This window comes from Anoplopoma fimbria, chromosome 7 (genome assembly GCF_027596085.1).
Source record: "Anoplopoma fimbria isolate UVic2021 breed Golden Eagle Sablefish chromosome 7, Afim_UVic_2022, whole genome shotgun sequence".
NCBI classification, from domain to species: domain Eukaryota; kingdom Metazoa; phylum Chordata; class Actinopteri; order Perciformes; family Anoplopomatidae; genus Anoplopoma; species Anoplopoma fimbria.
In genome coordinates this window covers 19,221,478-19,246,657 of record NC_072455.1, presented here as the reverse complement: position 1 = coordinate 19,246,657, position 25,180 = coordinate 19,221,478, and the positions used below count along the sequence as shown (strand labels likewise).

General features: G+C 43.8%; 1 protein-coding gene across 2 annotated transcripts in view; it reads right to left on the bottom strand.

Annotated features, from left to right (window-relative positions):
- The window catches only part of rgs12a (regulator of G protein signaling 12a), a 34,650-nt gene continuing 9,470 nt past the window's right edge, over window positions 1-25,180 (bottom strand). For both annotated transcript variants that reach the window (XM_054601393.1, XM_054601392.1), the window contains exons 4-18: window positions 15,758-15,779; window positions 13,478-13,647; window positions 12,251-12,343; window positions 11,667-11,810; window positions 11,009-11,191; window positions 10,734-10,884; window positions 9,798-9,895; window positions 9,366-9,551; window positions 8,904-8,977; window positions 8,660-8,786; window positions 8,091-8,187; window positions 7,920-7,978; window positions 7,332-7,443; window positions 6,500-7,063; window positions 1-1,127 (exon numbers count right to left, since the gene is read on the bottom strand). In XM_054601393.1, the coding sequence (XP_054457368.1) occupies window positions 841-1,127; window positions 6,500-7,063; window positions 7,332-7,443; window positions 7,920-7,978; window positions 8,091-8,187; window positions 8,660-8,786; window positions 8,904-8,977; window positions 9,366-9,551; window positions 9,798-9,895; window positions 10,734-10,884; window positions 11,009-11,191; window positions 11,667-11,810; window positions 12,251-12,343; window positions 13,478-13,647; window positions 15,758-15,779 (2,367 nt within the window). In that variant the 3' untranslated portion in view covers window positions 1-840. The remainder of the gene's footprint in view (window positions 1,128-6,499; window positions 7,064-7,331; window positions 7,444-7,919; window positions 7,979-8,090; window positions 8,188-8,659; window positions 8,787-8,903; window positions 8,978-9,365; window positions 9,552-9,797; window positions 9,896-10,733; window positions 10,885-11,008; window positions 11,192-11,666; window positions 11,811-12,250; window positions 12,344-13,477; window positions 13,648-15,757; window positions 15,780-25,180) is intronic.

The window sequence follows — 25,180 nt, the reverse complement described above, 5'->3', positions numbered from 1 at the left end:
CACAGCCATCAAAGCTTTTTAATCATTCAACATGTGGACAACCTCAAAAACCACAGAAGCAGGAAGCACGCAGGCAACAAAGGTACCGTTAATTGCAAAACATAGGAATGATATAGAGGAAATATTTAAATATGCATTAAAAGTGTGATTTGCCTCCCTTTTGATCCTTAAAACAGAGTCCTGTGTAGCTTATGGTCCAACAAAAGTGATTACCACTTTCTAATAGGGCAACAGTGGTTTCAGAAAAAAATCAACCTCAAGGTTCAGTCACTAGCTTTCAACTGCATCTCATAGCCTTCCTCAGCATAAGAGGAGCTGGAAAAGCTCGAGGGTGGACATTAAACTAAGATTTTTGGATCAAACTTCAAAAAGTCTTCATATTGTTTGTCGTAATTAATAGATCAATGGTTAATCCCTTCACTTGTACATATTGTTCGCTAACATTCCTTCCTTTTTAGTTAGCTTTTAAATTGTACAATAAATTCATAAACCCATTGATTGCAGCTTATAAACAGTTTGCAACGTGTGCCCAAAAGTTCATTTCAGGCTTCCTCTGCGGTTGTCCTTGGTCTAACATGGCTCTTAATAGAATTTCTTTGCACTTCATTATTAAACTAAACCATAACAAAAACATATCACTGTCCAACAATCACAACCAGTACTAAAAAAATCAACAAGAAGACGCCAGAATTCGTAACAAATATACAATATCTATCAACGTAATATTGATTTTTTTTTTTTTTTTTTTGGAGCGTTCATGCAGCCCATCGTTTAACTAATTCCCTTTCGAAAGACAGTGCCTCAGGCTTAAAAAGTGCAGCAGTGTGGGGGGGGTTCCCTTTAGACAATAGTGGCCTTGTAGAGGTCTGTCTGGCAGTCGTTGCCCTCCGGTGGGCTGCGGCCGTTCTGGGGCATCTTGGCGTTCCTCAGCTTGCTCTGGCACTGCCGCAGCTCAGCGACGTAGCCCTGGAAGCTCAGGCTGAGCTCAGACTCCTCTCCCTGGGGTGGTTCGAGAGCCCCCTCCTCTAGATGGACCCCCTCCACATCCATCACCTCCTGAACCGTCTGTGCGGCGTCGGCTCTGTCGGCGGGAGATTTGGTGTCGGCGTTTGGGTTCATCCCTTTCTCTGTGAACGGGAGATAAAGACAGACGTGGAAGATTTAAGACGAGTTGATGCATTATGGATGGCCCATGGTCTATTTGAATATTTACAAGTGTGGTCACTAAGAGTTATCCCTTTCACATTTCACATCCTAATTGAATTCATTGTGTATATACAAATATTGATGACTGCAGCTTTAAACTTTCATTTTACATATGGTTGTAATAAATATTTTTTTATGGAATGGTGACTAATCATATTCAAAAAATTGTGCGTTCTCAGTGCAGCTTTGACTCACGTGGACCTGCAGGCGACTGAGCTTCGCCTTCTCATTAGACTGGATGATGACCAGATGTTTAGCATGAATGTACGAGAATTCAGAGGATCTAAGAAACGGAAACTCTGTCACCCGTGGCGTGGGTGCACATGCATCTTAACTCCACGCCGCTCAAATGAACACGTCAGTTTAATGCGTGTGCGTGTAATCCGAAGACTGTATAGCTGTGTAATCTGGACAGCTGTTGTCAAGAAAAAAAAAAAAAAAAACAATGACACAAACTTGCTGAACTGGCTTCGCCAAAAATACTGGGAAAGAACTGAACGAAATTTCGAGAGGATTAAATGTTTTAATTCAACGACTTGTTCTCACATGTGGTGTGTTTCAACATCACTTCATTTCAAACAATTCTGGGCTGCATGACCTCATCAGACACAATTAAATCAAACCATAAAATTACATTTAAAGAGTATGTGTTGGGCATCGGGACTCCCAACAGTCCCTTGTTCTCATGCCTGTGCACTCAGGCAGCTACAAACCCACGTTTTTAGGATGCAGGCATTACGGTTATGATGAAACTCTCTGACGTGAACCCTGTGGCCCCTCAGACTCTAAACACAGAGGCCCGAGTGACTCAAACACAGGACTTCACTGCATAGACTCTCCTAACTCTGCTGACTGTGATTCACTGCTGTTCAGTTCAGATGTAAACACAGCCTGTGAGCTCCAACAGCTGACCTTACACAGACCCCTCAGACAAACAGCCACATCTTGAACCACCAAGTTGAACAGGAAACATATTCAAGGACTCTTCAGCAACGTTCAAGGTCCTGTTTGAAGTTCAAGGACATGTGTTTGGCAGTCATAAGTTGAGAAGTATTAAAACTATTTGACGATCTATCTACGTTCAATTTTTGCGCCCACAGAGCTTTCCGCAGGATGTGATGCAGAGTTTCTAGATGACGCATTTTGATGAATCTGCTTCGTTGAATTGAAAAAAAGTTGTACTTTCGAAGCCATAAATGTGTTCAACTATCCATCCATCCATCCCAGTGTCATCCACCGTCCAGTGAGACCCCTCAAGCTGTCACAAGATGGATTTTAAGGGTCATCAGATTATTTTAGGCAATTCGAAAAATCCATTATCATCGAAAATTGGGTTTATAATTACAGTTTCCCTGTCAATGTGTTAGAAGAAAAGTAAATTATAAAAGTAAAAATCACTTCTTGCCTCAGGTCCTCATCACTCATAAAAATATTTAACCCGTGTCAGTTAACTTCCCTTCTTAATAACGGGTCCCAAGTAGGACTGAAACTTAAAATATTACTGGGATCAACCACTGAGCAACCATACCATCAGTTTTATTCACAATAAATGACTTCAGACCCTGTTTAGATTAGTTCAAAGATGCCTGGTCTTTGGATAAGAGCAACTCCAATTCAATTTTATTTATTTTAAAAATTCTTTGGGTCGCTCTGCACATCTTGCCTTCCTCTTCATTATTTTACACAATGTCACCATGCTTCCTGTGGCGAGTCTTGTCCACAGTCACGACAGCAGCCTGGTGCTGAGACAGAGACCAGCCGGACTGGAACGGACCCAGGTTCAATCCGTACTGAGGCTGCCAAAAGATCAGCGTGGAGCCCTCTTCTGACCGCCAGATGGACGATAAGGCTGGTCCAGGGTCAGAGGCTGCCAGCTTGGAGAGCTGACGCAGAGAGACACGAGGAGGAAAACGGAGCCATATTGTTCCTCAGGTCAGGTGCACTGCTGAGTCGCTACAGAGCACTTTTTGTAGATTGGATGTCCCATTAACTCCCAGGAATCCTTTAATCTTCTCTGATGGGCCAAACCTTTCCTCTGATTAGAACTCCCAGCATCTAACTTTTGACCCTGACTGTGTAGAGGGGGAAAAGAAAACAATTTCTACATGCACTCGCTGACTTCATTTCTACAATTTCTTTGAACTAAACTAAAAACTCATGGCCGTGAGTTCAAACCAGTCGTGTGAATGGAGTTACACTGTGTGATGTCGCCCTCTAGTGGGCGTCCTAGCACCCACCAACCAGGTCTGCTGACCCTCAACGCTTGCCAGACAGGCAGAGGTGATTACAGCTTTGATTAGGAAAATTATTGTGGTAACAACGGGCAGCAGTCCTGCTGGATACAGACCAGAGGCCTTCTGGTTTGGATTTTAACAGTCTAATTAGGGGATAATTTACATTTCATATGCCAAGTAAGTGCAACTACCTGCGCGGACAGATGCACTCTGGGTACTACATGCCTTAGGGCCAGTGTCTTAAACCGATGTCAGGGTATATTGGTTTTTAGTAGAAAATAAATTACACCCCTTAAAATAAATGAGTGTAGTAAACAAATTCTAATGTGGTACTTAAATGCACTTAGAGTTCGTAATACAATCAGAGGAAACAATAGAGTCCCAGTATTAAAAAAAAAAAAAAAGTAGCTTATTTCTTTAAGCAATATAACTTCACATAAAGAAGATTAAGCCGGACTACTATCCTCTGCCTTTCTATAAGACTCTATTATTTATGGCATAGTGACAGTGATTTCTGAGGAACATGTTGATCCACCTCACTAGCAATTAATTATTCCCTTGGAACAGCAGAGGGCGTCGGTTTATCAGAGATAAAGCGTCGGCTGTAATCGAGCAATTTGAGGGAGTAAAAGAGCATAATTGTGAACTTGTGTCGGCCTCTGACTTATCCAGCGGGTGTTTGTCTCTTAAATACATTATTATGCATGACTTTCCACCAGAATTTTTTAAAGTAACAACTTCATGAACTCTCTCAAAAAGTGGAGGCGTGTTAACTTGCTTGCACGCGTTTGCAGATCTTTCACAGATACAGCCTCGCGGCGGTGGCAAACAAGAGATGGAGATATAAAGGCCTGAATCATAGCTATGGTTCTATTTCAGCTGCTGGGAGAAAAGAGGGAGAGACAGAGAGAAATAGGCTGGGAGATAGATGAGAACCAGCAGTGACAGTTTCTATCTGTAGCTCAGTCAACTCGTGGATAAGGTTACCATGGCGCCCAGTGGTGGAAAGAATCAGGCTGATGCACTTAGCAACCAGAAAAAAAAAGAAAAAAAAGAAAAGAGTGCAGCCTGCGGAGGAGCTTCGATTCCTTCCTCATCGTCTTGTGTACATTACCTGGCACTAAAGCCTTGCTATTAATATGAGGCAGCGAGCTCGGAGGGAAAATGCTCGTGCACCTCGGATGAAGTGCTTTGAAGTGCATGAGACTCGACCGCTTTGTTGGTAGAACATGTCGAGCATGATTATTTTCTCTTTCTGTGGAGTTCACAGGGTTTTCAAAGAAGGATTCCTGGGATTTGCTTTCAAGCCAAGCACCAGAAAACATGTTGCCTCTAATGGGGCATCTGAAGACAGAAAGCTTTTGGCCTTAGTTGATATATTCTGGAAATGTCTGCTTGTAGGGAAAAAAAAAATACCCCATCACCATCACAAATCAAATTCACCACTTGATTGTTTACCTTATGTCAGAAATGAACACAGTGGAGGAATGGGGGGGGGGGGGATGACATGGATGGGAAATAGAAAATGAAATCCATCTGCAGAGGATGATAATGATCTAGTACGACGAGTCAACACACAACAGCAAGCTTTAAAAACAAAAGTTTAAGAGAATACGGATTCAAAAAGACCCACAATGCCGCGCTAAGGCTACACACACACACACACACACACACACACACACACACACAACAGAGGAGTGACCCCATCAAATAACAATACACCAAGCGGGCGGACCGAGCTGTGGTTTTTAACGACACTGAACAAACACACCACGCTGAGCAATCTGAGCAGAACACACACAGCGAGCGGCGACACCCTGAAAACGAGCACACGCACAGAAGAAAAAGTACACAAAGGAGTGGGAGCTGATGAGAGGAGGAAGCCACGAGACAAAAAAAAAAAAAAAATATGAGACAGAGCTGACGGGAGAACGGGAGGAGGCATGCGGAGGAGGAGAGAGGTGGGGGTGGCGGCGGAGGAGGGAGGAAGAGGAGGGGGTCGGCGGAGAAAACTTGAGTTTACAAACGTGTAAAAAGACAGGACGAGAGTGATTTCCAATTCTAACATTTATTAGATCTACTCAATCACAGGTACAGAGTTTATTGGCAGTGATTATCTACAACAGAAATCTAGAGAAGGAGTGAATGACCCAGATAGAGGATGACAGGCATTTCAACAATGTCACCAGCGCTAAGGAGCACTTGTCCTCTGTTTTTTTTTTTTTTTTTTTCCGCCATTGCTCAATTTGCTTCATCAGGCAGCTGACACCATTTAATGACTCAACGGTTTGAGAGATTTAAAAAAAAAAAAAAAAAAAAAAAAAAAGCTTCTTGACATTGTTGAATTGCTCTTTACTTGAGGTGGTGGGATGGAGAGGAATACAGTATTTATATTGTACTGACTGTTAGCAGTCGCAGGTCCAACACTGTAAAACAATTTCATGGGTCTGGTTTGCTACAATGTTTTCTAATTGTACATAATGAACCCTGATGCCAGGAAACACAGCTGCTAATCGCATCACTTTCAGTTGTTCTGAATCCACCGACTAAAGTACTGTCATATGTTGATCATTATTCTATATGCATTTTGCATATATTATTAATATTCACAAGCTCTGCAATCAGTAACATCAGCATTCTCATTCACCCCAAAACTGCAAAATAAACTGAATACCTAACTGGAATGAACTGATCCCAGTCGTGTGGCCAACCCGACAATTTGTGGCGTAGGAAGTGACATCCAAGTAAACGTTACTCACTGAACAAAATATACACATCCCCTATTTACAAGACGATCTGAGTGTAATTAAGATCAATCACACACATGCTTTGCTAAGTTTTTTTTTTTTATAAAACAAATCAGTTTAAATGAATGGCAAACTGAGAGAGAGTCAGTATCAATTTGTCATTAAAGTGCATCAGAGTCAGTGTAGAGGGAGTTTTAATGGTGAAGGTGGTCGGGTTTAGACCACCGGGGGAGGGGGCGCACACATGCACATACGACACACACACACACACACAAACACACGGAGCACTGGTTTGTTACACTGTAGAAATACCTGAACTGGACTTTCCCTCTCCACCTGCGTCTTGAGACTGGGGGCAGGGTGGTGGCGGGGTGAAGTTGGCTTCAGGCAGGCTGCTGTTGAAGGACGCCAATGGGGACGGTGACGGAGGCAGCAGGGTGCTGTTGGGGCTGCTGATGTCGCCCTCCCCCACGAGAGTCAGGTCACTGTTGCCGTCCTCCTCTACGGTGCGGAGGCTCGGCCGGGTGTCCAGGGGCCGGGTGATGGGGGAGAGGTGGGTGCCAAATGTTTGGTGGCGAGGAGGGGGCATCAGGCACCACCTGTTCCCGGAGTGTCCATTGGCACTGGAGCTGAGGGAGGAGTCCAGACTCTCCGAACGAAGGCTGGCGGTGAGGGCCCCCCGTGAGGACAGGCCGTTCTCCCGGCTTGGCTTCAGGGAGTCAGGGGTGGAGCAGGCCAGGTCAGAGGAGACGGAGCAGTGGGAGATGGTTGGGGTTAGACGCAGGAAGTCGGGGAGCACCAGGTCTTCTTTTCTCAGGAGTCCGCGCTGGTCGTTGGCTCGGCTGCTCTGCGCCCGGCTCAGCAGCTCAAAGAATTCTGAAAAACAGATCAAACAAGTTCCCTCACTTGAACTTTCCAAATACATGAGCTCCTGGAAGGAAATGATTAGTTGAGATTTAGCATTCAGCAGAGCATCCTCACACCTGACAGAGAAAATAACCCTCCAGAGCTGCCGAAGATATCAGTTAGTCCTGAGGCGAAGCAAAGCAAAGCTAAGAAATCCCCCAATAAGTCAGAGAGAGACAGAGAGAGAGAGAGAGAGGGAGAAAGAGAGAAAGGTGAAAGAAGGTTGAGAGGGATTTACCTTCTGCTTCATCTATATTAATCTTTTTCTGTTTTCTCTTTTCCCCTGGGAGTGCTGAGTCTGGTCCACTTGCTCTCACAGAAAAGTCCTTTGGTGTTGACCTCTCATCTCCCTGCAGATGCAACAATAACAATGCACTCTGTTAGGGGATGGAGGGATGGGATGGGGGGGGGGGTCATAAAAGGGGGACTAAGCACGAGCTGCCAAGCACCCTACGGAGCAGAGTGCCCGGATTTACTGACACCCTCATGTAAAGATGAGCCTCGTCCATCTGTTTGGCTCTCTGCTGACCTTGCTAGCGTCCAGACGGAGTGCTATCTGCCTACATACGGTGCAATAACTGGGGCATGGAAAGGGAGCAGGTGAGTCAGCCACAGGCAGTGTTAGGGCAAGAAGCACAAACAAACCAGGAACCCACCGATTTAAAGCTCGTCAAAGATTGGAAATGTTAAGGAAGATTAATGTGGGATCACTAACAAATTACATTAAATGAAGCATAAAGCAGTGCAGCAGAGGAAAGGGACAAAACACCACATCTGGACTTTTTAAAGCAACATATATGAGAGTAAAGATGTCGTGAGTACTTACTGCGGCAGAGAAACTTCTACTTGGTGGGTGGTTCTTTAGGGAGGAGGATTTAGATTTGTCTATTTGAAAGGGAGACAGAGAGAAACGTACAAGGGGAAAAAAAATCATCAGGCTGAGAAATGAATGAGGAGAGAATTTAAAATAGTGCTCCAGTGTTTTTGATGGTCTTACCTTTCGCTGAAGCCGGGTCGATTCTCTCCAAAACAACTCGTAGGCCATCCAAGCTGGATATGGGGGCACCCAGGTCCAAAGGCTCAGTTTCTCCGCTCTGAAACGAAACACAATTTGATGGTCAACAAGTCAGAATCTTCACCTGTTGTGCAGAAGTCTAAATACGGAATCATTTCTCTTAGTTTGTTAAGCACAAGGCTGATATTTGAGCTCACGAGCCTTTGTTTCATTTATAAACTATCCTTAAGCTCTGTACTTCTGTTTAGTACAGCTATAATGCCTGAAAACCCACAGGACTAAAATAAATCTTCAGGCAGGGGTTGAGGGGAGGAGCTGGCATGTTTAGGGATCGTCGTCATTCTTAATTATAGCCCCGGTGCTCCATCTCTGGAGGCTGGGCTGAGTCAGAGTGCTAACCACCGTGTAGAGATGGAAAAGGATGCGGTCGCTTCCCTCCCCTAACCATGATACTCCACCCTGTGGCCCTGTCACACACTGCACGGGCTGCTCCCCGGACACACAGGAGCTTCAAAAGGATTAAGGCATTAAGACACCGGGGGACAACTTACTACTTTGGCCACAAGATCGCTGAGGTGGAGGCCATATTTGGCCACCACGGGACGCAGGACCTCGGTGACTGGCTTGGTAGGTTTGGCTTTAAGCCCCACGGAGCGGTTAATGGGCACCAGGTCCAATCTAGGAGCAGAGAAAAGGGCACAAGTAAATGTCAGCACGGACATAAAAGCATAGACACAATATGTTACTTTCAAAAGAAATCGACAGATCCGGAAAACTTTGATTAATTATTCATACCTAAACAAAGTCCGCTTCTCCACCCTCAAGTCTCGAGAGCTCAGGGTCATGCAGTCTTGGTCCAACACCAAAGGCTATATGGAAGAAATGAAACTACCCATTAGCAACACATAAACCTCCAGTAAGCAACCCAAAACACTACACACTGTTGACTCTTTCTACACTAAATAAAAGACATATTGTTCCACTTTAATCCTCAGAAGTCTTTTCAATTCGGTTTGGTTGAATTCAGCTTTTTTCACTTCAGTTCTTACAATGACTCCTTGCAAAATAAAGCATGTGTAAATGGTGAGTGTAGTCCTGCTGTATTTACTTAAGTGTGACATGCTGTATAACAAACAGAGGGTTGAGTCAATTCATTCAAGAGGAGCTTGCAGCGGTGTTCTGCTCTCCGATCCATTAGCTGCAGATGTTTTCTAGCATTCATCAGTATTTTTGTTGACGGCATTCGCCTCCCCTCACCTTCTCCCCTCCCACCAGGAAGAGGTCAACAGCAGCGATGTTGATGCTCACGCTCTGACAGAGCTCATGGAGGACTTCCCTTATGGAGGCGCCGGGCCGAAGGCTGACTGAAGAGCAGGAACCGTTGGGCAGCACCACGCTGCACTGTTTGGGGGAACGCTCCCACACTGAGTGGCGATTATCAGACTATGGATGCAAGAATTGAGAAAAAAAAAGAAAAAGGTATGGATTATGGTTTTTAAAGTGTTAACGATACATGGAATCAGATGAAATTGTGGCTAGTTTTTCTTTACTCTGATTTATGCCATCCATAAACAAACAAACGAGTGGGCGGTAAAAAAATTAAAAAACCACAATTGTGGCCTGTTATTGACTTCTTCATCACACACAGGGCTCTGTGTTGCCATGGTGATCTGTCCAGAGGAATGTTACCTCAATCTTGCCAGCAGAGCAGGAAGTGGCCATCTCCAGACTGGTACCGGACGACAAGGAGCCCTGGGACTCCCTCCGCCCATTACTGCCCCAGTAGTCTGCAGAAAACCGCACAGAGGATGAATAACGGCAGATAAGAGACTTTAGCACACTACTTAAAAGGACACTTACTAAATGTTACACCAAGACAGCGTCAAGCTGTAGCACGTTTTACAACTTGTGATCGCAGTTTGACACCACAAAATGTTGACAGGCAAAACAGGGAATGCCATTAAACATTAGGTGTTTCATTAAATGATGCTGCAGCTACATTAAGTTAGACATTTACCTTGAAGCACCGGTGTGGTATTAATGTGGTTTAATTTAACAAGAAATCTCATGACTGAAATGGAGATTATTAAGATGGTGGCAAAAACGTGCTATCTGCAACGTTTTGTATACCAGAATAACTACTTTCAGAGAAAATTTACAAACAAAAAATGAGAAAGTGTTAAAGTGTAATATATTCCAAAAAAGCTTGAAAGTCTAAAAGAAAAATCTGAAAATAACATTTAAGTCAATTGAAGCCTTTAAAGTAAGACAAACTTTAGGTTATAATTTGATACATTAATGATCAAAATTTGAGCCTCATTTCTGTATTCAGCCACCTTAAAAACATTGGCCCTTTGTGGATAATACTCTCACCGATGTGCCAAAATGCCAGAGTTGTAACGAGTACATTTCTGCTTGTGTACCAGGACTGTGTATGTAATACTCTGATGACTGTGGAGCAGCTGTGTTTCTACATGCCTCCCCCGCTTAGAGTTCATGGCAACTCTTTAGCTGGCAGCGATTTGGTGTCTTGTTCAAGGACACATCAGCACTTTGGAAGTTTGTGTGTTGCAAAAGCTTTAAACTGTTACCAGAAAGCAACCGGCTTGTTGATCAAATTCGTACCGAGGTTAATGTCTCCTATCTCCTTCTTCTTCGGTCCCTTCCCAAAGCTCCTGTTGCGTGACCACGAGAAGAAGATGCCGCGTTTCTTGTCAGCGCTCTCGTCCTTGCCTTCTTCATTCAGTGACCTCCCTGACCTCTGCTTCCTGGCCTCCTGTTGGTTGAAGAACAAAAAAACAAAAGGTTTTACCTGATGTACTGGGAGGGCGAGCAATGTCCAACAACTATTATTTTCATGATCAGTGGCTTTGATACAGTTAAAAAAGCAATAGTGGCACCTTTTTGGGGGTGGAGAGGGTGGAGCGGTCCGAGCTGGCGCTGTGCTTGGAGGGCGCAGGACTGCAGGGAATCTGGTAGGGGTCGGGCAGAGGTCGGCCATCCACCTCGGCACACATGCACTCTTGGTAGAGGGAGGACTTGAGGAATCGCGAATAACTGTCAAACTTCATCAAGTTGAAGATCTGTAGATGTAAAAAGGGGTGTTAGTACGTCAAGTAAAACAACGAAAGTGAAGGAGAGGAAGAGGTGAGATATACAAAGAGGCATGAAGGGTCAAAATAAGAGAGTGAGGCGGAGAAAATGAAACTAAAGGGAAGAAAATACTAGTTGTAACATATGGTTACAGTTGATGTTATGACAGATCTCAACAGTTAGCATTTTATCACGCTCGTTTGCAGGCTGAAAATATACAGATCTGACAGCACGTCTATGTGTCAGTGTGTACAGTATGCGCTAGATTCTCCGTGGGCGTATGCCAGTTTGTGTTTATCTCTCTGCTAAAGGCTCACAGCCCTTTTGTAAACAAACCCAGATGGCCACCGAAAAAACTCAATATGCTCGTGCAAAGTGACTAAAGGCTATATGAGAACAAAACCCCCTTCTGTCGAGAAAAATGTCTTGCTATTCGGTGTTTATGCGGAACAACTGAACATGTACCTGTAGCTGCTGCGTCTTGAACATGTCGGGCCGCGGGGAGGTGAGCACGTCATCGGCCAGCTGGGCTTGGCTGTCGATGTTGACCGGCATGGTGGCCTTGCTGGACAGGAAGCTGTTGTAGATCTCTCCAGCTCTCTGGGACAGCTGCAAGCAGAGAGGTTGGATGATGCAGAATTTCAAGGAACAACCGTAGAAGAACGGCGTCGCTACATGACCTCTAATCTACTCTTATTGATATATATTATGTGCACAAATCATAAAAGCATCAATATGTAATTTAATGTGGATAGGCCTTTTGTATTAGCGACTATACTACGGTGGTTCCAACAGAGAATCAAAAAAGTATGTATACTCTAACAAGAACACAAAAAAAATATTTTCCTACCCCTTTGAAACTCTAAAGTTATTCACATACTACAATTTCAGGGAAGGAAAAATTCACTTGATATTTAATCTAAAAGGAGATTTCACAACTAGACTTTATTTTGTTTGTTTTAATTTATGGAATTATGAGACAGAAAGGTTGGGAACCATTCTGTTTATACGTTTGTGGCAATAGGCTTTGCCTCATACTGTGGACTTACCTGCTTTTTATCGGCTGCAGGGACATGACTGTAGTATTCGCAGGCCTGCCAGAACAAGATATTCTCCTCACTGAATTCTTTCTTGAGAAATTCCTGTGGAGACACAGAACAAGAGTGTCTATATGATCTCAAAGTCAGTCTTTGTCATTTATTGTTGTTAAGACCAGTAGTGAGGGAAGGAAAATGATTGGGTGTGATGTTGTGAACAAGATTTGTGTATGTGTGGGCGTGGGATAGTGTAGGCGCACACAGTGCAGCTCTGATCGGCGCTGAGGGAAGGTGAGGAGCGAGGTGGTTCTGGGACGCCACAACTAAACGTTGAGCATTCTGAAAGTGTTGTGGGCTAAATTCAAAGACACATCTTTTATGTGGGAAGTAACATTAATGAGGTGCCTGTACTCAGAAAGGTTGGACATAGAAAAACTGGTTCTGAACTTGAATATGTTCCAAATCTATATAAACCTAGCATTTGTTTCAAAATGTGCTTTCGTAATTCTGTCAAATCTCCAAAAACTGGCAATGATTTTCAAAATAAGGGGATACAACAAAAGTGTAACAAAGCGTTAAAAAATGACAATGCATGAAAGAAGAATTTTTTTAGTCAAGGCCACCTAAACCAAGACCAAGTCTTGTGTGTCTGGACCGAGAGAAGTCTGAGACTATGAAGGGTGAGACCAAGTCAAGACAAAGACCAAAGCAAGGCGAGACTGAGTCAAGACCAAAAAAAGACCAATGTGACTCCCACACTACATGACACACTTCAGATAAAATGTGGAACATGCAAACCAAAGACACAGAGATGCATTTTATGTGTGGAAACTCCCAATAATGCTGTTAACAAATAGCTCAGTACAATTGCGGTCAGTTCGGATACGAGACCTTCTAAAAGACCCGATATTAAGTACTACAACACTAACATGATAAAGCACTGCATTAGAATTTATGCCACACTGGTCAATTAGCTAATAGAAGAGCATAAAGTGTAAAACTAAAGAGGATATTTTTCTTTATTGCTTCCAGTACATTTGGTTTCCTTTCCTTCTGGAATAGCATGTCATGAATCACAAAAAGGCTTCAATAAGAAACAACACACAAGTCAACTGCTGCTCGCCCACGGTGTTTTTTTTAAACTCTTAAATCTTCATGATGCTTCCTGTTGCTGATTTTTGACACTTTTGGTAAAGTCTGACAGGATTCAATCAATTTTGGGAAATTTTTTTGTCTTACCGAGAAGTAGCGCACCCCCACTGGATCCTGGAGGAGGCGTTCGAAGCAGGCGGCCCAGCTGGCCACGCGCTGCTCCGGAACCCCTCGAAGGCTGCCTGCTCCTGGAAGACTGCCATTACTGTTCAGGCTGCTCTGGCTGCAGCATCCCTGCAGCTGGACTCCACTGTAGTCTGCAAGACGGAGAGAAGGAAACGCTAAAGGTTATTGGACTGTAATGTTAAAGGGTAATCCCAGCCAGAGGGATTGTGGCCTCGAGCTTTTCTGTGTTCTTTTCTTTGGAGAAGGCAGACTGAGTTAATGTAATCTTTGGAGGGAAACGGAGCTTTTATAAAGATTTTTATAGACATCCTCTTAGAAACCAACAAAACATATCTTGTATTGGTACAAATCCTCAAAAGGCCCTCAAAGAAGTTGACATTTCTATGAGTTTTTGGTGATTGAGTAAGCAGGAAAGCACAATAAAAAAAGCACATTTTCATCAGATTGGGGTTCCGGTGCTAATTTAACTACTGGTAACTACTACACCTAAAACTAACTAACTACAGTCTTTCAACACTTTCCTTCAGAGGACAAGGGATCATACAAGTTGTCAGCAATCTAATAAAAGTAGTGATCATGTTGGAGTGAAGAGAGGGATCTTGACATAATGGGGAGCCAAAAGGTGCTCTATATCTGCTCCAAGTATAATTACAAACACAAAATGGCTTAGACTATAAGGTCAATATCAAGGGATTTGAAAGGAACGCTAATGGCTCTTTACTGTACCCACTGCTACACCTCCCACTGGTAAATGTCACGCAGTAAGTGAAAGTCAAAGTTCAAAATATGTTACGGGGGAACTGTGGAGAACAAGGCTAACAGATCTGATTGCATCTGACAAACAGCAGACGTCACCCAGTTGGTAAGAGGGGAGCAAAGAGGGAGCAGCAAGGACACGGAGCAGAAGAAAGGAAGACAAAACAGAGGGGGGGGGACAAGGATGATTAAAGGAGGGAGAGTGGGTGAGGATCCAGGGAGCTGCTGGTCAACTAAAGTGGGGGGGCTTTGGGCTCCGCATAGTACCTGCTATCATGGCGGCAGATGGCCACTTTAGAGCTGTGGGCCGAGCAGGCACAGTAAAAACAAAACAAAAGGGTCACAGCGAGGTTTGTTACAGAATCATTGTCATCCTATTGAGAGTCAACTGGTCGGCAAGGGCAACGGGCTTTAACAGAGTGTATCTTTGCTATAAACGAATGTAAGCTAAGCAGCACTTTGAGCTACATAGTCTGTATGAAATGTGCTATATAAATAAGGATTATTATAATTATTATTATAATAAGTAAGGCACATTTCTGCGTGTCCTCATCTTGTCAAATACGCCTGCACAAGAAGTAGGGTGGATTTACAAACAGGTGTAGTTCAACTGTAGCGAAATAAAAGCACTGTAGATAGTACATGAAGTCACTAACAGCCGTACAGTGAGATCTTTCAGAATATTACTAAGGCGGCCTCTACGTGACCTTTTAACACACACGCACACACAGTATATCTCAGTATCAGCAATCAGTCCAGCTGAATAAGAGTGTCTTTAAACTTAAATCGGCTTTAAGTTAAGTATGAAAATCTGTGAGATTTACTTTATTACATTGAGGCCAAATGGCTGGTTTTCTCCTGTCCCTGTGGTAGTCTCGGTCTAAAGATTGATGACGAGCCATTTGTTTGGAGTCGGTTTAATGTATTAGGACTGAGGCTTTTGGGAGACGTGTTTACCACATTGTGAGCTGCTCAGTTAATGAGATGGCTTTAGAAAGAACAAAAAACAGCCGTGCATGTCTGATGCACATCGCAGTGAAAGGAGCCGAGCTGCCCTCCTCGGTCAGCCTGTTAGCAAATGTTATTAAAAGCTGCAATGAGAAGGGAAGAACCAGCCGGCGTGCACACTAGCCTCCGACGGTAACCCAGAACAAGCTCAGCAAACATCCTTTTGTTAATGAGGCATGCTGCTGTCTACATTACATCATCCTCACTCAGGCTTTTTTTTTTTATTAGACCATTTTTAATTGAGCAACTACAAAGTTCTGAGTCGAGCGAAATAAAAATGCAGTCTTTGAAAAAAAGGCCAGGTTCCACAGTTTTAGTAAAAAAGCGATTGCTTAAGAAAAAGCCTTCAAATCTTGTTAGACTCGAGTGTCCTTTAGACGGCTGGCATTAGTTTCCACGCTTCATATCGAATGATCATGTTTATATTCTTCCGAAATAGTGTTTTTAAAGTAGTAGTAACAAAGGAATTGTACTCACCGCCATCTGAGGAAGCAGCCGACTGAAAGAGAACAAAGAGAGACATGAGTGAGAGGCTGCCCTCATGACCTCCTGTGCTGAGACCAGAAACTGAAGATAGCAGTGTCTCCTCAGGCATCCCAGCAGTCCGTCTGAGGTGTGTGTCCTTGTGGTTTCTTAGTGAGAGTGTGTGTGAGAGTGTGTGTGTGTGTGTGTGAGCTACTGGGAAAGGGTTGGATCTTGGGCCATTACCCATGAATTTGTAGGTGGGTGGACCCCGGGCCTCTACCACACACAGCTGTTCACACCTCCACACCAGGACCCACCCTTCATTTTATATTATCCTCTCTCACACACACACACACACACAGCCCTGAATATATGCATTCCTGCTAACGGCAGTCACAAAGATCAGAGCTCATCAAGGCAGAGCCACTTGAGAGGCCGTCGCTGGCCGTAATGGTCCTCTTTTCACTTGCAAATTTAAGCAATGAGGAGTTTATGCATGGCCATGAATAAAAGGCAAACAGCACAAGCCCCCCTTGTGGGCATGAAAATGTAACGGTGACAACTTTCCATAATTGGGTGTAATTATAGCAAAGGAATAATGCTGAATTAAAACACCAGCCGTGTCTGATGTGTTATGATGGATCAACAAATATTTACGTGGCAACATTTCAGTTTGAAATCACTCCCTCAGCAGTGGGCTTCTCTAAAAAGACGTTAGCATAATTTTGGTTGGGCTAATAAAGGGAGATTTAAAGCCTAAAACTGTGGAGCTGCTGTCGCAAATATATATTTAAATGCAGGGGAGGATATGAGAGGCGCATCTTAGGGTTTGGTCCAAGAACACACGAGAAGAAAAAAAAATTTAAACAGCGCGTTGGAGGATTCATCTGAAAAGGGGAGACTATTTCCAGAAGAGTGTTTTTTTCTGAGCTGCCACTTCAATGTGTGAATATGCAAGGCTGATAATACGGCTAAACAAGGCTCTTATTGCCAGGCTGGTGCCTCGGTGGGAGAACGACATACAGTTTGTACTTTGGTGGAATTGCATAATGCTGGACTGTAAAGCTGCAATATAACAGAACAATTGAAATGAACAAAAGTAAGTTGGCTGTGAATTTAATGAGTCGTTTTTTTCAGCTTGATCAATCCGCTGAAGAACTAGCTCAGACGTATTGTGGAGCAGCCCGTTCTTTTGTTGATTTTTTTTTGTTGATGATGCTACTGGTCGTCTGAAGGCCGGGGATGTCACCGCGGGATCATGTGCGCTGACGTGATCCCCCCCGTTATATTTTGGGAGCGACCACATGTAAAAGCTCTATCAGACACAGACCGCTAAAACCACTAAGTGTGTGTCACAGCCTCTTTACAACTGTGCTGCTGCTGAGTCCAACCCGATATATAGTCAACACCCAAAAAGCCACCCTCTTCTGTGGTGGCGAGCCTGTGTACAGTAATCATGGGTGGGTTAGGACCAGGACCAACATGAAGCCCAAACAGAACAGAGAGAACATCCACTCCATCTGTCTGCCCCCGTTGGGTCTAAAAACAGCTAAACCTCAAAACCTTAAATATACAGATAGAGCGGTTTTTCGTTTTTCGTTTTAAAGAACCAGACAGACATCACACAATGTGACGTGAACTTTGGTTTTGGAACAAAAAGGTCACCAGGCTGAATATTATGATTTGTTGTATTTCCTCCTCTCCATTCTTTGGGAGTCGAGACTACTTTCAAAACCTATTTTCACACTTGTGTTACATCTATGGTGACAAATGTGCTAGCTATCCACTTCTTCTTATTCACAGACATGTCATTTGAGTGGGAGAGTTAAATCATAATGAAGGACCCGTTGACACACAGGGTTTATGCAATATCTCGTCTTTTAAAGCATGCCGGTGTCAGAGGAGAATTATGTTGATGACAAATATGTATAGGTTGGTATGCAGGCTGAATAACTAAATAAATGGAAATGTTGCAAAATCCTGCAACCAGTCATCAATATTAATTCAGGAAAAGTATTTTATCAGTATACTCTAAAATAATTGTGATTGATTTTTATATTGCACTTACTGAAGTCATGCTGGTATTTATTTGCACCTGTTAACCTTAAAACCTGGAACACTTGAAATTACTGTTCTCCTAAAGCCGTATTCCATTTTGACCAAGTGTTTTCTGATGTGAGGCAGTTTGTTTTGTTTATTGAATTTACAGATACCGTGATATAGAAATACATAAACCATGATAGAAGCTTTTAGCCATATCGGCCAGAAGTTTATTAGATTTGACATAATCGTTTCAAACTTGGTTCAAAATCTACTCGCATTCTCAAATGGGGCAGCTTATGATTTTAATTGTTGATTCATTTGTTCATGAATACTTAAAAGAAAAACCAGAACAAATTCAGTTTCCAGTTAAAGAAAACAGAAAATCTGGAAACAACAAATGTTTGTCTGTTTTGCTCAATAAACAACCTAAATGATAAATGCATTGTCAAAATGTGCTGTTAGATCAACTAATCAAGTACTTAAAAACAAAATGACATCATGATCAAGCATCACACTTATTAAAGTTGACCAGGTTTGGCTGGTAAATACACCGGGGGTGGTGTGTATGTTTGTATGTGTGAGGCTGCAGGGGTTAGACCACACACACACACCACTCGTTATTACTTCCTTGCCCACGAGTCCCCTTCAACGAGGCACACACCGTCACCTCATGTCCACACACTCCCCTTCCTCTGTTGACACCTCTGGCGACGAGCCGGTCCACCATGGGTGGCTCTGCGGGTGCTCCAGACCCGCTTTGATCCTTTTCATATGCAGCTGAATTGCAGCGATCCCATTTCACAGCTGGAATCCTTCCGAAAAGCTGTCCACTTTAAGTTGTTATCAACCAAATGGACAAAAAAAAAGCACAATTCAAGTCACAGAGAGTACCCTGGCTCTGAAACTGAGAAAGATTTGGCTCTCCGGTTGGAAAATACTCTCCCGGCTTTAGTGTGGTACAGTCCCCCTCGCCATACAGTCTGGCATCCCGAGACACCACATGCTGAAGGAACGTACATGATCCCACCAAAACAGATTTTATGTGTGATCTCTGAAGTGAGCCACCGCGACGAAAAGCAAATCAAATCAGTTAAAGTATCGGCCACATTTACACAAATGTTAATGTCGCCCATTAGCACCTCTCACAGAGTTTATAACTGATCTTTTTTTATCATCTTTTGGGCTTGTTTAGGCATGTTCCTTTCCTCAAAAACTGGGTTGAGATCTACCCCGCTCAACACTTCCCCACAGTCGGATTTAAAAAATCTTCTAAACTTTTACACAAGTCAAGGCGGATTCTTAGCATCCCGCAAACAAACAACCACGAGTCCCCCACCGCTTCAAACAGCTGTTCTGAGTGGTAGGGAGAGACGAGCAACGACGAGGGAGATTAATGAGAAAAGCAGCTGACTGAACAAAAGGAGTCTCCCGGCTTCATGCAGAGGAGGAAGAGGAGGCTCGCCGGGCAAACCACAGTTTACTTACAGTGTTGAAGTTCCAAGTCCGCTTGAAGGAAAGTCTCTTTTTGAGACTCATTGTTCCCCAGTCTGCTACACCCGCAGCACACAGACAGATTATGTGTGTGTGTGTGTGTGCGATCGCATACCTGAACATTCCCCACCCAAAACTCTGTAAAACCATGTCTGTACAAGTCAGAGAGAGAGGAGCAGAGGGAGGGAGGGAGGGAGAGGAAGAACTCTCACAAGATACTGGACAGAAAAAGAGAGAAGAAGAAGAAGAAGAGGAGGAGGAGGAGAAGGGGGGGGTGAGAAGAAGGAAAGATAGATTTCCTTACTCCGCAGCTGTTGCCATGGCAACGCGCCCGACAATACATTCAGTCTCTGCCACAGTGGCATGAAGGAATCAGATGAATTAACCTCCCCCTTTTCTTCCCCCTCACAAAACACACACACACGCACACACATGCGCACACACACACGTCAAAAAAACCCACAGTGGCCTTCCCCCTCTTTTGTTTCCAGTTTGGGCCACTCTCTCCTTACTGGAGAGGAAGAAGAAATACCCAGTCAGTTTTTAATGGAAACCAGATGAATTTTGCTCAATCAAAATAAAAGTTTGGTCGCCCACGAGTTGAACTCTGAGCTTCATTAGCCGGGCCGTTCCTACTCGCCCTGCTTCAATCATCTCAATTGGTGTTTTTTTTTCTGCGAGCAATTTATCCAATGAACCAGCAAAATAAGTCATTCTGGCGTCGCTCCTGGCCTCCGCTGCGCCTCCACGAATCTCTACAATCAGCATGCCGACTGTTTTGTTGGACGCACTATTGTTCTTAAAGCATTGGAGGCTCATTGGCACATGAGCTTGCATTCTTTCATCTTAATTCCGCCGTAAATAATGGATGCGATACGGTGTTTATTAACAGCGAGGTCTTCATGGTAGATTTATCCTGTTTAATTGGATTTTCCCATTGGCTTATCACTTTAGAAATTGGATGTTTGACATATGTGCATGGTTGTGTTGATAGGCGTGATGGGAAAAGGCCTCCGTATGCTTTAAAACACACTAGGTAAAACAGTCCACCTCAGCCCTACACGTTTGACCTTTGACCTCCCTGAGGGGGGGGGAGTGTACACTGCAGCCAGGTGAGCCCATCTACATCTGCACATTCACAAGAGCAAAGCATGTTGGAACTCTTCAAACCAAATATGCCTCCAGGAAAAGCATTCTTCTTCTTCTGCTAACTGAAGTTTTCTTTCTGCCACAAAGTAAAACTGTTCCACGTGAGCTCTGAGCTCTCCACTCGAATTTAAATCAATTTGTAAAAAAAACTTCACAGCGACGACGAGCGCCGCTTGTCACAAGACCTTGCTAATTGAATGTCAAGTCCTCCAGCGGGCAATCTTCGGCGCAGACGGAAAATAATCTCGGCCTGCTATCTGCGGCAGACGACAAACTATTCCCCGACAATAACATCAAGGGAGAGCGTTGCATTGGAGGCAACTTCCTTTTTGAGGCAGAGAGGGGCGAGGGTGCGGCGACTGATAAGACGGAGGAGACATTTCATTCCCAGCCAAGCAAGGAGCGTTGTGGGAGAGAGACGGATTCAGAGAATTATGAAGCAACCCCCGACAGTTCATCCGAGGGAAGATAGTGTAGTCGGAAAACCGGGTGTTTGATTTTAGGAGGTTGAGGAGGATCCAGTGTTTTAACGGTGGGACATCTTGTTTGTCACATTAAATCTGTCAGACACTTTATCACATTAGCAAAGACCTGATGAGGTCGGCATGCTTATGTGATACTCGGCGGCCAGGAATGGTAAACAACACAAACCATAATTAGCGTCCCTTTAGATTTCCTATCTGTATTATGTCCATAGATTAAAGGCCGTGATATTGAGTCCCTGCAGACAACAACATATTTATGTGACCAAATGTGTCATCCTATTTTTGACATGAGAGCCTTATAAATTATGGTGCAATTCAAGTTCACTTAAGTTTATGATCTAATTTAGTGTCACATATTCTGGGAAAATAACTTCACAGCTGGAGGCGTGTGATTTGGGCATTCTGGCTTTTAGTTTTGGACAAAGTGTAATGATGTTATTGCCAAACATACAGTCCGTCAAAATTATAATTCAGAATTTTGCTGATTAGCACTGTAGCATATTTTCAGTTGTTGACAAAAGTTGATGTGGTTGAATTTACATTAAATCCTTGAAAAAATGTTCCACAGTGTCCAAATTCAGATGTAAAAAGTTGTCGTGCGGTCCATGCAAACAGATGTGACCACATTCCAGGACCTGACGTGAATGGGAAGCAACGCTTAAATTGTGACTCAACTTCTTAGTCCAAGTTTATTTATTTAATATTATTTATTCTATTTAAAATCTAGTATAAGAAAGGTTTCTATTAATCAAATACATAAACATAGATCTTCAGTCAAACCTTTTAATGATTCTCGGTGGATACATCTCTGGCCCTCGTCCCCGAGCCATTAAACGGTCCAGACTTTTAAGTGTAATCCCCTCAGCTAACAAATGGGTGGCTCTCAATGTCTTAAAAAACGAGTGATTTGCATGCAAACAGAGGCCATCGCCACAATGCGTTTCATCTCTTAATCCCCCCTCATCAGAGGTAATCTACTGCCTGTTCCCCCACTTTAACCGGTCAGCCATGGCAGATGGGTACGGCTCTGCTCCTGTCTGGATTAAAGTGGCATTACTATGATTTGTGCAGTACTGCCGTGTGTGTTCACCACTTGTTGCTGACAGGGAGTACTAGCATTCCTCTGGATGGAGATGTTTACCTTCTTCCCTCCGCTGCCCTACTTGTCTCAGGGCGCAGGAACGCAACGCTTGAAACCGATATCTTTGTCTTCCCCAATTTAATGTAAATTCTGTTCCTGTAAACTCTGCCTGAACCTGCACAGCTTACGTAAGCGGTGTCACTACCTGTAGCTTGAACTGTGAAACCCTTAAAAAGCATGCATTGAGACATGATGTTATTGTTGGAGTAGCTTAAAAAGGAGGGCTAGGTCGGAGGAAATGCTAGTAAATAAAAGACATTTTAATTCCCAAGGCACGGCTAAACAAAAATAGAAAAACTTCAGAGAGGGGAAACTTGAACCAGTGACCACGACCCCTCCCATCTCAATGTATTATCACAGAGAAAAAAGGGCTTCGCTCACATGAGCCTGGAGGGCTTGAGGTGGGTAAACCACATAAGATACCACCACACCCTATTACTGCTCTCTTTTCTATTCCATAAAAAACATCCCAAAAAAATGGACTTTCCATCCTGAAACCCGACACTAGTAATTAGCCCTGTGAGGTTTTTTTTACACTAAAGTAACTTACACGAAAGCCTTGTTAGTGCAGGGTGTTTTGGAAAATCTGTCCGCTTGGGTACATTTGCTGATTTACGTGCTGATTTAAATGAATATCTGCTTCACGGAAGTACACAAGGCTATATGTTTCCAATGACAAAGGACGGCCATAGTTGTTTCCTTCCTGCGTAAGTCTCACTGACCTTACACCCCTCTGTTAATCCTTTTGGTCATGCAGGGAACCTGAGCTGGTTGAGTGAGTCTGGAAAGGAGTTCATCCCTTTTAGGCTGAGCACTACATGATGGCCTTTTCTCTCTATGTGTATTTGGCATGGTGACATGGTGAAGTGCATGTTAGTGCTCACAGTGGCAAAACATGCACAAAGTTGTCAATTGAAACTTTTCTTTACACACAATGTATACAGCATCTTCTCCTTTCCTGTGCTGGTCACCTTTTGCTTAAACAAACATTTCATTATACGACACTCATATAGCACTGCATCATTTGCATCTGAAGGCAATCTTTTTAATCTACTGCCTTTAGAAATACCATGACACAGGGTGAAGGTCAACACATGAACAATGTGTAGCAGTTTACTCCACATAAAGCATGCAATGAGGTCATGCGATAACCAAGCTACATAAACAGATATATCAGATTTCTTGATGTTGCCCACAGGATGAACACGCTATAGAAATTGTTCACGAGGGAACGTTTACTGTTTGGACTTCCAAAATAGAGTGCCAAGCCGATCCCTCGCTGTATCACAGGGAGAGTAGCTTGGCCGCCCCAACAATCCATGTTTATGACTTCCACCGTGCGAAGTAGATAAGGCTTTGGCCTGGTTCTGCGGCAACTCGCGCCAACACAAGGTCAAACGGATACCAACTAGATTCACTTTCTGAGCCTCCCCGCAATCCTCTCCGGTTGAAACGAGACAAGCCGTCTTGCTCAATGTCTCATAAGCAAAAGGCGCCCTGGCGTCACCTGAGCTACAGGTGTGAAGTAAAGACGAGCAGCCCACTGTTTCCCAGACATGTCTAAACTGTTACTGGGGAGGTGATACAAGACTTTGGCACTTCTGAAGCCGTTCCTTGTTGAGCAACCTCCACACCCTTGGCAGTAGATTCACCTTCAGTGAAGCAGAGAAATGTAATAATAGTACAATTGAGGAAGGTAAACAGTGTGCGGGGGAATGAATCACCTCCAGAAGTTGTGTTTCACATTCATCCGTCCTGGTTCAGACACTCTTTCCTATAGCCAATCAGCACGGGATGTTGAAAATCTGTGTGGTTAACTAAAAAAAATTAAAAAAATACGTCTTAATCCTGAATGTCGATAGATGATGTCATAGCGTTGGTGTAACAACAGCCAAGAGTGGAGCTGCAGTGCGTCTCCGTCCAGAGATGGCAAGGCGGCGGTTATTTTCCGTGGTCAAAGTTCGGTCGAACTGCAAACTCAGCAACCACAGCCACATCTGGTCATCCGGTTATTGGCTGTTGCATGTGCATACTCCCGAGCAGCTGGACGGTAAAATAACTTCTATTCAAGTGTTGTTGTGTTAATATACAGTTTTTCCAGTCTTCGGGATAAGAGGGAGACGTAATTGCAAATAAAAAACCTCTTGCTGCAGAAGAGGGGAAGAGAAGGAAAAAAGAGTTTGGTGTTTGCAGTCTAGAACGCTAGCCCGAGGACACATTTTCGTGAGCGCAACTGTCCACCCACACTCCAGAGCCGGCCATGTGATGTCATCCAGATCGAAGTGCGTCGTGTTCTGCTGCCTCTCTACAGCTTATCCCCAGGAACACACTATTCCTGCTCATCTTCACAAATTACCCGCATCAAGAACAGAGAGAAAAATGCAATAAAAATGAAGTATGGCATCTAGATTTAGCGGCTACTATAATAATCATGATTCAACTTATTAGGAATCTAGGTTGGTTGCTTCGTTAAAACCTATTTTGTTTGAGCAACACAGATCATGCACTAGTCATGCACCAAAAGACAAAACATCTTTTTGATACGAGTTAATAAGAATGCTGGTGAATCAGAGCGGGGACGTGCCTGCACAGGGGCAAAGGCAAGGCAAAACCACAGGCAACTATTTCAAGTTCAAACAAAACTGCGATTTTACGGTCAACTCGAAATACAATGCGAGAGAGAGAGAGAGAGAGAGAGAGAGAGAGAGAGAGAGAGAGAGAGAGAGAGAGAGCGTTTAGCTGGGAATTTAGCTCCATCTGACCACAGCAACCTCTGATCTCCGCTCACCTCGCACTGAATCCAGCTTCTCCCTAATGCCACCAAGTGATAGCAAAACGGGTCACTCACGCAACAGAGCACACTTCCTTCCGCGGCCCATGAGCGACCACTTGATGTGCAGTTTCTAAGGATAATCTTTGGCCACTTCACAAAACCCTTTTTTTAGTGCAGCGTCTAATTTAAAGTCAGCGCGCATCCTGATATAGACGCTGGACCACATTACCGCTGTATAGAGCAGCGCAGTGTGTGTCGTGCAGCGCATGAGAGTTCAGCTGGCACTGGTCAAAAACATTCCTTCTGACGGACCACACAAGCTAACCACTGTATGCCGTTTAAAAAAAAAAAAA